Consider the following 14541-nt stretch of genomic DNA (forward strand, 5'->3'; position numbering starts at 1 on the left):
TTAGGGGATTTGTGACAACGTTGTGATCATAAAAGTTCAGATGGTGTATTTGGTAAAAACACAGGAAACTTCATTGGCATTCTCTCATAAAAGAAAGGAGTTTAAGATATCAAGGAGTAATTTAGTATTCATGTTATATTTCAGATAGTAAATGTTACAGTTTCCAGAAAGAATGATGAAATCTGAACGATCAGAACCTATGTTAAGTGCTTTGTGTTAATACATTGATAAATATAATAATATTACCATTTGGTGATCTACATGCAGTTATAATAGAGATTATACATTTTTATGAAATAATATATAGCACATATTTCAATTTTGCATTCAACAGTTAAATTCATAAAGATTTAAGTTTCTGCTTTTTTATGATTTTCCTTTATTAGTATATGAGAACCACCGTGCATGTTATTACTTCTTGTATAGTGGACTTCTACATTGAAGTGTCCAAAAAAGTATCATTAATAAAATCTGAATATTCCCTAGTGTTTTGATATACGTGAAATATCAATTTGGTTAGTGTGATTATTAGTTAAAGTTCAATTGACGTGTGATTATTTAGAAATTCTTGAACTTACATGTGATAAATATTATGAAAAATGAGAAATAGAATTTCCTGTATATAAACCACTTGTATTTGTAACTAACGGTACTGCAGTTTCGTCCTATAAGGACATTTTCAAAGTAATAACTGAAATAATTAACAATGTTAACTCTTATATATCTATACACCATTGTAGGTAATAACAGACGATCCTTAACTTAGCTGAGTGCTCACGGGTGCAATGCTGATACTAAATATACATAAAAACACGTGCGATCGCCGCTAATCATAAAGTGCTATAGGGCGAAGCGCGGCCTTTGACGCGCTATTTATTGGCACGCGCCGCCGGCCCCCCGTACCGCCGCAACTGATATGTCTCTGCATTTTAAATCTGTAATATCTTCGAAAATATTCATTTAAATTACATGGTCTCGAAAGCCATATTGATTTGTATTAAATGTACAATGTATTTAAGGTACTTAATTAGATAAGGATTAATGCTGTATTGCTTAAAATCGCTTCGTAAAAAAGTGAAGGATAAAAAATGGTTATTGTGGGTTATCCCTAAGAGATAGACTTTTTTGTAGACCTTTTCAAAGTGTACAATACAATAGTACATTATTTTGATCTAACTTCTAGGGTTAAGCCATCGTTTGCAATGTAAGCGTAAAAAAATACATAGAGAGAGACAGCGAGAAACGACTTTGTTTTATACTATGAAGTGATTACTATAAGTTTCCATTCATGTGTGTATGTTCTATGTGTTCACTAGACATATTTTCTTCATAAGTTTCAACTATCTATTTACCATGATGTCGGGACTTGATATAATTTGTTTAGTAATTGTTGAGATTTACTTAAAAAATTGTCGACTGAAGAAACTGATTGTGTGCAGCATGCTAACTCAAATACTTTTTACTTACTAACTTGATAGTACGATATGTCAGTACATACCATCAATAAATTTAAAATAGTATAGTGGTGTCAGTTTTCGTAAGTTTCTTTTCTTATAATGGTTCTTCACATTTTTACGTTTATCAGCATTTTAAAGTTTTTCAGTTTCTAAAATGAAATGCGGGATAATGCGTAGGTGCTAATGGAAGGAGATTCATTTCAGCAGTTTATTGACGTCAATCGGTTTTAGGAAGCCACATTTTCATCTTAATTAAATAGTTTTTGGTGTCCAAGGACTTACCTGTTTCTATTGGTATTTCAACATTCGCAAAGTGTAAATGTTTACCTAAATTTTGAACGAAGTTACTTTGGTTGATGGAAAAGTGTTATGTATGAGAAGTGATATTGTTACATAAATTTCAAATGATTAAATTGATGTCAAACCGTTAAAAATTTGTCAGTAATTTCAAGGCAATAAATCTTATATATATATATATATATATATATATATATATATATATATATATATATATATATATATATATATATATATTACTTTCGGGAAATTTAAAAACCTTTATGAAAATTTCAAATTTACAATGACGGTTTTTAACAATGTGGATATTTTGATGGATATTTCAATTTTAGAAAACTATAGTCTATTTCAAAAGAGTGTAGAGTAATAAATCATGAAGTGTCATAAAATTTGCCTGAATTTCGTTGTCGTCCATGGGCGTAGGCAAATCTTAGGATTATTAAACTTAATAATTAAAGTAAATTAAAAATTACAGACATAGATAATAATAAAAGGCCATTTTTGGGAAGTAATTTGGTCTAAAACTAAGTACCTACATGTATTTAGGTAAGTAAAATTTCTTAAAAAAAGATTAAGATTAATTTTAGTGGTTCTTGTAAACTTATTTAATATGCAATTTGGGTTCATATACTTGAGCATGATTTCTCAAAAAAGGGTTAACACTTAGTTCCGAGGTGCCATGTCATTATAATAATCCCTTTTTGACCCTGCCCACCAATCATGCAATACCTATTAAACCCAGGTAATTAAGAAAAAGGGTTTAAATATATTGTAATGGTGTCTTAAACATTCGAGTTATAATAGTAATTGTTACTACACCAATTAAACGTACAGTGATATTGTGATATAGAAATAGTGAAAAAGTTATAAAATGGGGACATTTACTCCAAAGAAAAGAAGTGTAGAAAATTCTCCGCTATCTGTTTGCGAAAAAGTTATAATTTTAAATGTATATGATTGCATAAAACACGATCACCCTAGTTTGTCTGTGCAAGAAAGTGTTGAGCGATGTGCCCGAATGACTGGAATTGGACAGTCCACGATTTTTAAATTATTGCGAGAAAGAAAGATATCAGGCCAGGTAAGTCCATGCAAGAGAAAATCAGGAAGACCAATAAAAATCTTAGATGAAGACACCAAATGTGACATTCGAAGAAAAGTTCATTCGTTTTATTTTAAAAAGGAAATACCCACTCTTGAAAAAATATTTATCGAGATAAGCCAAGATAACGATATTCCTTTGATATCCAGAAAACTTTTATGGAAAACTTTAAAAAGTATGAATTTTGCCTGGGAAAAGCACAATCGAAAGGCACTATTACTGGAAAGTGATGAAATTGTTTGCTGGAGACGAAAATATTTGACAACTATAAAGCAGTACCGCAGAGAGCAAAAGAAAATTTTTTATCTTGATGAGACGTGGATAAACGAAGGTTATATAGTCAAAAAAATGTGGCAAGATAAAAATATAACAAGTTCTCGCCAAGCTTTCATAGAAGGCCTTTCGACGGGTATTAAAGTGCCTTCGGGAAAAGGAAAGAGGCTTATAATTGCTCACATTGGAAGCGAAGACGGATTTTTAAAAGAAGGTTTGTTAAGCTTTGAGTCGTGCCGGACGGGAGATTATCATGAGGACATGAATTCGGATGTCTTCGAAGACTACTTCGGGGAAGTGTTAAAATTTCTTTCAGCTGATTTGGTCGTGGTTATGGATAATGCAAGCTACCATTCAAGGCGCTTAGAGAAGGTACCAACTTCAGCTTGGAGAAAGCAAGAAATTATTAACTGGCTGTCAAATAAAGGTATTCAGTTTGAGACGAATTCAGTAAAGAAGGAACTACTAGCCATAGTAAAACAACATAAATCTCGCTTCATGAAATATGCCGTAGAAGATGTAGCAGAAAAGTATAAAGTAACTGTGCTGCGCCTATCGCCATATCATTGCGAATTAAATCCTATAGAACTTATATGGGCACAAGTTAAAGGATATGTTGCAAGGCACAATACCACATTTAAAATGAAAGATGTCAAGGTATTGTTTGATCAAGCCATTATGGAAATCACATCAGAAAACTGGCAAAAAGCAATCCAGCATGTTTTAAAAGAGGAAGATAAAATGTGGGAACTGGACAACTTGGTCGATCAGGTGGTTGACCCTATAATTATAACACCAGGGGATGATGACAGTTCTTCGGATGAAGACTATACTGATGTAGAATAATTTAATTGAATTGTAAATATACTGTAGCGGGATAAGCAATCTGGACAGAGACCAGTGTATCAGTGACAGTGACACTTTTGCTTAGGTTAGGGTTTAGAATTAAGGGTAGTCTGAATAATTATTTTCTCGGAAGGTTCTCGAAAATTGTACCTAGTAATCTCTAGAACATTCAATTAGGGTATAAATAGAGTGTTGTTAAACGTTAAGGGAAGTTCACAGTTTTAGTATTGTTCAAGTGTCAAATTGTAATAACGTATCCAGTAAAGTTCTTGTCGTTTTTGTGAATAAATTGATTTAAAGTCCCCACAAGTGTTTCAATACGTAAAGTTCGTTCGTGTGTGTTTGTGAGTATTTCCCGATTTCGGTTCGTATATATTTTATTGTTACATTTTATATTTTTTTAATAACACTGTTCTGCTGTATTAAATTTTTATTTCCTTTAATATAATTTTTATGAATGCATATTCTTTTGGCAATTATCCCACTAGCGCGCCTCTGGCTCAGTATTTATCCGTCGATAACAATGGACAAATCCCTTAAAACAGGGTGATACCTACCTGCTCTTTATGAAACGACATAATTTTGCAATGCGGACTAGGGAAGTGACAGAATTTATTGACGGATCACCCTGTAGCGCTTTTGAATACTTAATGAGATTTTATTACTCTACACTCTTTTGAAATAGACTATAACTATCAATACAGATCTTTTTTTTGTATACACACTCACCCCTTTGAATAGTGTCAAAATTTTCATATTTTAAAGCTTGGACTAACTGCAGCAAATACAATAAAATATCTTCATTAGGAGCCTGCTGCAGCCTGCCAACAGCATACCGTCGTACTGCAGGATGAGTGAAGTTTGGACTTAACAATTCAAGAGCATCCTCTACATCCATGGGATCCCAAATTTCCATCATGTGAAGTGCTTGACTCACTTCAATCGGCTGATGCCAATTTACACATTTCAAGAATTTTGCTAAAGCTTTCTTTTGTGTACTTAGATAAAACCTGTATTTCCAAACAGTATCTTGCTCTTCAATTGAAAGGTTTTTGGTTGGTGGGTAAGACACAATTTTGTTGAGTGTGTCTCGCATTGCAGCATTGGGTTTAACATCTTTATCACAGAGACCGCTTCTGAGAGACCTTGCAAGTTTATGTTGTTTGCTTTCCACCAGATTTTCCTGAAAATATTGAATTATGAGGTGAGTGAAACAGTGGAGATAACATATGTTTTCCGAATTGGGTACGTTTAGAGTTGAATATTTAGAGATATTGTTCAAATTGTAATGGTCTAACGGACTGGGGTAGGTTTTACAAGGCATCACCTTGCACCGGGCAGCTAACAGAACGCCAGGGGTCGATGTGGTACTTTCGGATTCACTCTGTAATCATTAGTGAAATAAAACACACATTTCCAATACTAATCATTATATTACACCACTAATTCCTTCTGCACGGGTTCCAGCCACCACGGTAATTGTGATCTACCCTGTATATGGTCTACGGAAAGCTGAAGGCTACTAATGAGGGTCAGATTCTGCATAAACAATTTTCTAAAAACCTCGAATTACAAGTGCGCAGTATTTTAACTAAGCGCTTATGTATAAGAAAATATTAATCTCTCCCAATTACCTACACAAAAGGATGTGGTAAACGTCTGTCGAAAAAGAACTACTTCCCCGGCTGATACCATCCGATAAACATTTATGCAAGATTCCTCACAGAGGCTGGTCTCGCAGATGTTTCTCGTTCATCCAGCAGCAGAACCATGCTAAAATTATTCAAGTAGATCACTTGCAGACCGCGGTTTCGAGGTATTACCTCTCGTCAGTACAGGAAAGATCCTACCCAGATAGCAAAGTGTCTGAGACTCGATTAATTTCAACACGGCTCCGCTACATATATGAAACTTTCGTCTGAGAGAAAGACTGTTCCATCTCGTGAACAAAGCCCCAAGCGGGGAAGAAACATCCCATATATCAAAACTCTAACTCAAAAGTGAAAACTTTCGAGGAGAGATACATACGTATGAGAAAATAAATATTTCGAAATACCACGTGGTATTAGCCGGGGAAGAAGTTGTTTTTCGACAAACGTTTACCACACCCTACTGTGTAGGTAGTTGGGAGACGTGTTCGATATGTCGAAGAATACTGTGACATGGCTGAAATGAACGAGGTTCCACATGATCCGTGTGCAGACGGGGACAAAGATATTGAGTCAGAGACACCGATAGTTTTTTGGGCGGGTAGCAATATCCGAGACACGGCTGAAACGCACGAAGCTTCACTTGATTCGTATTCGTAGGTTGATGTAAAAGTCGGGGTTCGTATTCGTAGGTTGATGTAAAAGTCGGGGAGACGGTCTGGGGTAGAAGTATGAAAGAGTATGAAAAGGGAAACGCGTACAACAAACAGTATATTTACAGGTTTCTTCCAAAACCCTTAACTTACCATGCGGGGTTACTGTGAAACCTTTCTACAATACAGAATTGATTTCAACTACTCTGGTAAATAACAACGTAATATTCTCAATCTGGTAAAACAAATAACTAACTCATGGTTTCCTAACTTTTCTCAGGCGTCCGCGCCCCTTCTGATTTCATACAGTTTACTGGCGAACGGATACCCCTACTACAAAAACTACCTTTAATCAATTTCTTCGGTGCACCGGGGATTCCGTTTCGATGGCGTCTTCTTCTCTTCACCTGATCTGAATATCCACAGAAAGAAGAGAGCCAGTTTATTTTAGATTGGGGCACACACATAGGAAATGAGTCTGCCTGTCTTGTGAGGAGTTGCCTCTCTGAAGGGCAAATACACTTCCGGAAATACTCTCGTCTAGAAATCGTAATAGACAGCTTCATCGAAGGTACTGGTGCTGCTCTAGAAAGTGTTCCGGCACAGTCGCATCGGATACAAAACAAGATAGACGACGGATGGCCGCAATTTAGTCTTGTATGTCCAGGTTTATTAACCTATCCATAAAACGTTGGAAAGCAGCAGGAGTGGTGGTAAAGGCAGTAATCAATTTGCTAGCTTCAGTTAACAACACTTGCCAATATGTGTCAAACCAATGCACAATGCTGAATATGTATCTAGCCCTTCGAAGCTTATCATGTATGGGGAACGGACTTTTAGCGAAATAACATTAGTTGTCTGGAAGTAAATACAAAAGCGGGGTAGGCATACAATGAAGGCCCTGTGGAGATCATTTTCCTTCATCTGTTTAGTGAAAATTTAGTGCCTACTATTTTGGAATTATAGTATAGGTGGATTAAAGGGTATTTATCATCCCTAACTTGTCAAACAACGTGGATTGATCTAAATTTTTCAGGAAAAGATGACAACCAACACCTTACCGTCATCCAGTTACAAAGTTGTACAGGTTAAAAGTAGAAAGAGATGTGAAGAGAACGGGTTCTTCACGGAGGGAATAATGTCAGAGTTCATTCTATAATGTTAGAATTCATGTTTGTATATTGTTTCAGTTCACTCATTTACGCCCTATATTTATATTGAATTACTGAATTTTGCCTAGTTACGAAACAGGGAAAGATTATTGTTGATAAAAAATTGTCAAACTTGAAAGTTAAAGAAAAGTTAAATGAATAAATAGTTTTTAATGAAAGAAAACAAAGCTGAAAGCCTAAAAGTTTCGAAGACAATATGCATTGCCTAAGAACGTTTGGTTGAAATAGTTTTTAGAGCTAACCAGTTGCTTCACAAGAACAATTCTCATCTGAAGTCCTCAAGAAACTTGTACTTGTTAAAGGATATTACTTTTCAGTTAGCGATCCAAAGCAGAAAGGGAGAATAACATTTCATTGCCTTCATCAGAGGTTTAGTCTAGTAGTCTAGGTATTATGCTTCCGGCCTTCTGGTCAATTTTGAAAATTTTGATCGGGTAACTGATGGAAATAGATGAAAATATAATATATTAAAAGATTCAATGACAACTGGTTTTTCTGAATAATTTATTTACTTAAGGTCATATTTTAGGAAGCTAACTAGAAAAATGAGAGTAAGATAATTATTCCTACTCTTTTTAAAATAAACCCATTTATACAGTGCCTTTCTTTAATGTCCCCCCTTTTATTTTTTGAACGGGTCAACTCAAAAAATTGAAATTTGGGATAATGAAATTAATACATGAATACTTCATTTTGAAGTGAAATTGACAGATGAAACTTTCAAGATGGCGATTGGGCACAATCTGGGAAAAAATAAAATGGAAAGGGGGGCCTTGTGACACATCTTTTTGAAGCTCCTGACGAATGCTTCATAACCTTAGAATATAATGTCAATATCTTCAACGACTACAAAATTGAGAAACTTTTAATAATTGCCTGAATACATTGACATTTAACTACATAATATGAGGCTTGAGATCAGTTCAGAAGATGCTCGAAATAGTTGCCTTGAACTTCTTGACATATGAACAGCCTATCCGATATTTCACGCCGAATATTTTCGAACACAGTAACGTTAATATATCTACAAATATTTATTATTCCCTGACGTATATCATACATTGAAGTAGGTTTAATTTCGTACACCTTTTGCTTCAAGTAGCCCTATAAAAAAGTCCAAAGGTGTCAAATTTGGCTAGCGGGCTGGTCATTCTGTAGGACCTCGACGGCCAATCCAACGACCGGGAAAAGTGGTATCCAAATAGTTTCTTACTTGTCTGGAGTAATGTGGTGGTGATCCATCTTGTTGTAATACAATATCCATATTGAATTCATTAGGATTCGCTTCGACGATTTCAGTGATGAGAGGGTCAAACAGTAGTTTCCAGCATATTCAAATAGTTCCCCTGTTAAATTTTGATCAATGAATAGAGGTCCTATGTTTCCCGGAAAACGTGAGGGTTGGTGTCACTCAAATAACAGCAATTTTGTCTGTGAACATTGCCGTTTGAAAAAATGTATCTTCGTCATTAAAACAAATATTGTGGAGATAGGTTTCCGTCATGATTTCGCAGAATTCTGTTCTTCGATCAGGGTAATCTTCAGTTGATTGGTGTACCATTTTAATTTCGTATGGATGATACCTATTCTTCTTCAAAAGTCTCCACATGTTAGAAGGAGACACCTCAGGGTTTACTACCATCTCACCAATTATTTGCACTTGCTGTTCTTCCGGAATAGACGGATGACCTGGAGGCTTTTTGTTATGTACACTACCGGTAGTTGTGAATTTGGATACAAGTTTCCTCAAATATTTTCTACAGATAGGACGATTCGGGAAACGTTCATTGAAAATCCTTTCGGTCTCGTGAAAGTTTCGCGTCGGACTGTAAATAAAAATCGCTGTAATTTTTTCTTCCAACGGACGAGAATTGACCATTTTAGAGATTTCTAATGGTAAAACCGAAAACTAAATGAGAATATTCTAACTGAACCATGATGTTCATTGTCGTACTGACATTTTTGTCGTTTTTATAAACAAAAAATAACTTAACAAACCTTATCGGGTTATTGGAATTGCCATATGGCAGATAAAAAGGAATATTTCTAGAAATATCGAAAATAATGTGTTTGTCTTTAGTAAATTATTCAATGTTCCGCCATTTTGTAGTAGGTGAGAATATGGACTTCATATTCTAGGGTTATGAAGTATTCGTTAGGAGCTTCAAAATGATATGTCACAAGACCCCCCTTTCCATTTAATTTTTTCCAGATGGCGCCCAGTCGCCATCTTGAAAGTTTCATCTGTCAATTTCACTTCAAAATAAAGTATTTATGCATTAATTTCATTATCCCAAATTTAAATTTTTTGAGTTGACCCGTTCAAAAAATAAAAGGGGGGACATTAAAGAAATACACTGTATTTATTTCAACAAGGCTAAGTCGCGGAAAAAGGCAATTGATGGAAACTCTAGTTTTTATATTTGTCACTGAGACGTTGATTAACAATTATAAAAGAAGCCTCAGTGAAGGCGTTTAAATGATTGGAAAAAAAATATCAAATTTTTCAACTTGTTAACCAGCTCTCCAGTACCATTTTAAATGTGATACAAACCTGAGGTATCTTGTAGATGAAATAAATAATTACACAAATAACAAAAACACATGATTGCTGTTCCTGAAGTAAACAACTGAGAAAACTTCAAAGTGCACTTATTCAATCGAGAGGCTTAATGCATCCTATCTAATAGGATTACATATTTATGTGTACAAGGAAGAGATGTGAAATAAGGACTTCAATTCTATCAATTCCTGAACACCACAAGAATCGAAATGTTTGTTTGAAGGTGGTTGACAATGTTTCGTGGTGCATTTAATTAGTTCGGACTTCCATTATCTAATATGATATAAATTGACCTAAAATCCCTGAAAGAATCTATAAAAATTAAAAAGAATAGCTGAAAAGTAACAATTGTGATGAAAATTGAAAATTATTAACAAGAAATGAAAAAAAATTCCAAACCAAGTTACTTCACGACGTTTCGATTGCCAGTATCCACAATCGTTTTCGGTGATCGGTGATCGAAACGTCGTGAAGTAACTTGGTTTGGAATTTTTTCAATTTTTAATTTTCATCTCCTGTTAATAGATAATTTCATTTGATTTTTTTGTTGTTGCTTGTATTTTATTTGATTGTAATTTCAGTTTTTTTCGCTTAATATAATTGTTACTTTTCAGCTAATCTTTTTTAATTTTTATTTTACAGATTCTTTCAGGTATTTCAAATCAATTTATATCATATTAAACAATGGAAGTTCATTATAAAACACTCTGGAAAAAAGGTCTGACACAAAAATCATTATTAGTTATTATACTATCCTTATTCAAATTCTCTGGTAAATGTTCATTTTAAATTCATTCAGTGTTATCTGGAAATAGAAGTAGCGAACATAACCAAAATCTAGCAAAACCAACGGAAGAACAGCAAAACTTGGTCCATTGAAAGATCCTCTGAACCAAGCTTGTGACGATTTTGAAATTTTGGACACAAAACCCAAGATCTCTAATATTGCTGAAGACCCTTTTCATCCTGAGATCGAATTCAGGAGGCAGACATATTTACAGAGTGGGTCAACTGCAGAACAAAATTAAAGTATGGAAAAATATCCGCTATATGAAAGCTGTCCAGTACTGAAAACATCCATTCTTGGTCCTGGAGTAACAATATGTTTGGACGAAAAATCATTACATCATGACAAATTCATGGAAAAATTATAAGATCAAGCGGGACATTCTCTAGGAGCTCTTTGTTCTCAAATGAACAAATTATTATCTGATATCTGTAAAAAATCTGTTTTTACGTTAACCAGCTGTTACGACAACCCTCAAAAGTTGAAACTTGTGCGAGCTAAGGACTAACGAGGTCTCACTTTTTAACATGCGATTCCTAACACGGGTTGGACGATAGGTTCGGCCTTGCGGCTCGAACCACCGGTTCATACAGCGGTGGATCGAGTGAGAGAAGCAAACCACCCATGTCAACCTACCAGACTACCATGAATGATAATTTAAAAAAAGCGGTTTTGGCAGACGCTTCTCAACTCCTCTGTAACAGATATATATCATGCAAGTACACATAGAAAGTACAGCTTTATGCCATTTTTTAACAACAAAATAGTTGATAGAAAAATGTAATACTGAAGAATTTCTTTTGGGAAAGAACTTTGTAAATGAATCAAAAACGTAAGATAATGTTATGAAAACTAGCCTAAAGTTGAAAGCTCCTAAAAAAAAAAATTGTCAACTTAAAGAAGTCTACAATATCAACGTTAGTTCAAAACTGAGAGGTAAACTTTCCGGTTTAACTTATTTAGTGAAGATAACAAGTGGAAGTTAAAACGCATGTCAACTTGACAACTGACAAAATATCCTACATTTCAACCCTAAAACTACATCATAAATTATTTTAAATAGGCCTCAACTGGCTATCTTTAGACTTCTCTCTTACTTAATTTTCAAAATTGGATGATGTTGGAAATGATTAGATAATTTTGCCCTTATTGTAAATCGATCATTTTGCTTGGCTACAATATGTTGTTAAAAAAAAAAATCTGTTTTTCCGTTAACCAGCTGTCGCACCCCTACGAACGACAACCCTCAGAAGTCGAAACTTGTGCGAGCTAACGATTAACGAGGTCTTTCTTTTTAACGTGTGATTCCTAACACGGAATCACACGTAATTATAAAAAGATGTAATCAATGCAGGTGTTTTCATATTTAGACCCAGGATAAATATATCAACCTGTCCAGGGACCAATGCTACTGTATTTCAAGCGGAAACATATGCTATTAAATTGTGTGCGGAGAATCCAACCTCATACACGAGTCAATAAAAATATTCTCGAACAGTCAAGCGACGTAGAAAGCTCTAACGAGCAACGTCTAAATTGGTAGCAAATTGCAAAAAACGACTCTCCTCAATAAGAAGACAAATTTTCTCTGGCCTGGACTCCTGCAGGCCATACTGGCCTGCAAGGCAATGAGGCTGCTGACTCCCTTGCAAGGGAGGGTGCTGCAAGTAGCTTTATTGGACCAGAATATGTCATTGGCATTGTTTTAAGCTTTGACAAACAAACACTGAACACTCGGATAGCAAAAGATTTATGGACTTCTGGCAAATCTTCCAGGATTGGCTCACTCCAAGGTATTCATTCACCCTTCGAAGCTTGATAACAAACAGTAGTTGGACTACAGTAGGAATGAACGACAATGTCTTAACAGACATTCTCACAGGTCACTCTCATTTGGTTGTGGTGGAAGGTCGAATCGACCTACTAACTTTTGACCTAACCTAATTAATGTTAGAGTGAGTTTATTTAAATACATTCAATTCCTGAATATTATTTATAAAAAGGAAGGTTTCTTTGAACTATTCAATATATCAATCGCAGTGAATACAGTCTGCAAAAATAGAAAACATGCAGAATATTCTAAAACACGAATATTGTACTTGGATATCGGATGGTAAAGTAACAAATGAGAAAGTAGGGTTCTGTCCTATTTTTCCGCGCATCATAAATTATGCGAAAAGAGTTTTGTAAGATATGATGGAACCCTAGCGTAAACAATACAACAAAAATAACTTGTTTGTGACACTTGATAAGCATTTGGCCGTCCTGGTAATAACAGTTTTTATTGTAGTAAGTTTTTTCATGATTCCACTCGCCTTATTAATATGAAAAACTGACGATATTAAAACTTACGTATTGAATGGCTTTTTGCAAATTTTTCTTCTGCAAACAAATAATATAATCCTGATCACTAACCAATTTTGACAAAATCCTAAGTTGATCTTTGAGACAATCATTTTCATTTTTGATGAACTGTGTTTCTGAGTATTTCAAATCCTTATATATACATTCTTTGCATTTCCAGAATTGTTTCTCAACGTCAAAAAGTTTGCATGCTCTCTCAAAACATTGCGAATGCAAGTAGGTCGGACACTTAAAGCACTTAATAGCACTCGTTTTTATGAGACCCTCACATAATTTACAACTTGGCAAATTGTTATTTGGTTCTGTAACTCTTTTATCATTTTCCAGTGTTTTCTTACTTGATTTGCCCCAAAGATACATCATATCAGTGATGATGACATCATGTTTTATTACCGCTATCAACATATGTATTCCGTGGAACAAAATTTAAATGTCCCTTATCAAATATTTCCTGTCTTATCAGTTATACTTTTGAATCTTCTAGGAGGACCCACATAATGATTTATTATAGAATAGTCTGGTTCACATGTACTCGATTTAGCTCTTTTTGGTGACATTTTTCAGCCCTGTCCAAAAATTACGACCAAGGTGTCATTCGATTCGTATTTTTGCTTAGAAAGTTTAAGGACAGATCCGAAAACGCGCCGATAAAAATTACAAAAGTTATAAACAATTAAGTGAAAAAAAATGGGGCTTTAGTTTTTTCTTAATATCTCGAACTTCACCAAAGAAAAAAAATGGCAGGGGGATTTTTATATTAACTTTCAATTCAGAAAAAGTAATTAATTAACAAATTTATAATTAACGTTAAAATTGGGATAAAAATTTTTTGACTGCGGATTATTGTTTATTGATGTATCCCAACATTACAAGAATTTTTTCATTCCTTAATATTTACATTTAATATGTTTGTCAGAATGACGAAAGGCGCGCGTAAGCCATACTACCCGCTTTTGGCTCCATTTTCAGGGCTCTGTAAAAATTTTAAATAATCGAGATACAGTTTAGGAAGTCGGGGTTTTTTTTACGCAAATTCATTGATCTTTTCAAATCTTTTTTCAAATTTCCAAAATTTCGAAAATTTTCCGAGATATTAAGAAAAAACTAAAACCCCATTTTTTTCACTTAATTGTTTATAACTTTTGTAATTTTTTTTGGCGCGTTTTCGGACCTTTCCTTAAAACTTTCTAGGCAAAAATACGAATCGAAAAAAGTACATGTGAACTAGACTAAGAATGCTAAGTTGATAGTAGATACGAGGACATGCCTAGTGACTGAAAGAGCTACTGGTGTTTCATCGCGATGAAAAATTTTTTTCTGGCTTTCTAGTTTGATTTAAATCCTTTTTAAATCGCGGAAGGGAGTTCTTAGAACTTGT

The 14541-nt window shown here is 34.5% G+C and overlaps 1 protein-coding gene across 3 annotated transcripts in view; it reads right to left on the reverse strand.

Moving 5' to 3' along the window:
- Pi3K59F (Phosphatidylinositol 3-kinase 59F) overlaps positions 1-14541 on the reverse strand; it is a 50911-nt gene that overhangs the window by 8530 nt on the left and 27840 nt on the right. The window contains exons 1-2 of one of the 3 annotated variants that reach the window (XM_023157540.2): positions 13215-13583; positions 4705-5158 (exon numbers count right to left, since the gene is read on the reverse strand). In XM_023157540.2, the coding sequence (XP_023013308.2) occupies positions 4705-5158; positions 13215-13568 (808 nt within the window). In that variant the 5' untranslated portion in view covers positions 13569-13583. Of the gene's footprint in view, positions 1-4704; positions 5159-13151; positions 13584-14541 lie in introns of those variants that run through there. The other 2 variants (XM_023157539.2, XM_023157538.2) reach the window with 2 other exon arrangements.

Source organism: Leptinotarsa decemlineata, unplaced genomic scaffold (genome assembly GCF_025532065.1).
Source record: "Leptinotarsa decemlineata unplaced genomic scaffold, Ldec_3_MD MMD2_P_RNA_scaffold_2, whole genome shotgun sequence".
Taxonomy (NCBI): Eukaryota; Metazoa; Arthropoda; class Insecta; order Coleoptera; family Chrysomelidae; genus Leptinotarsa; species Leptinotarsa decemlineata.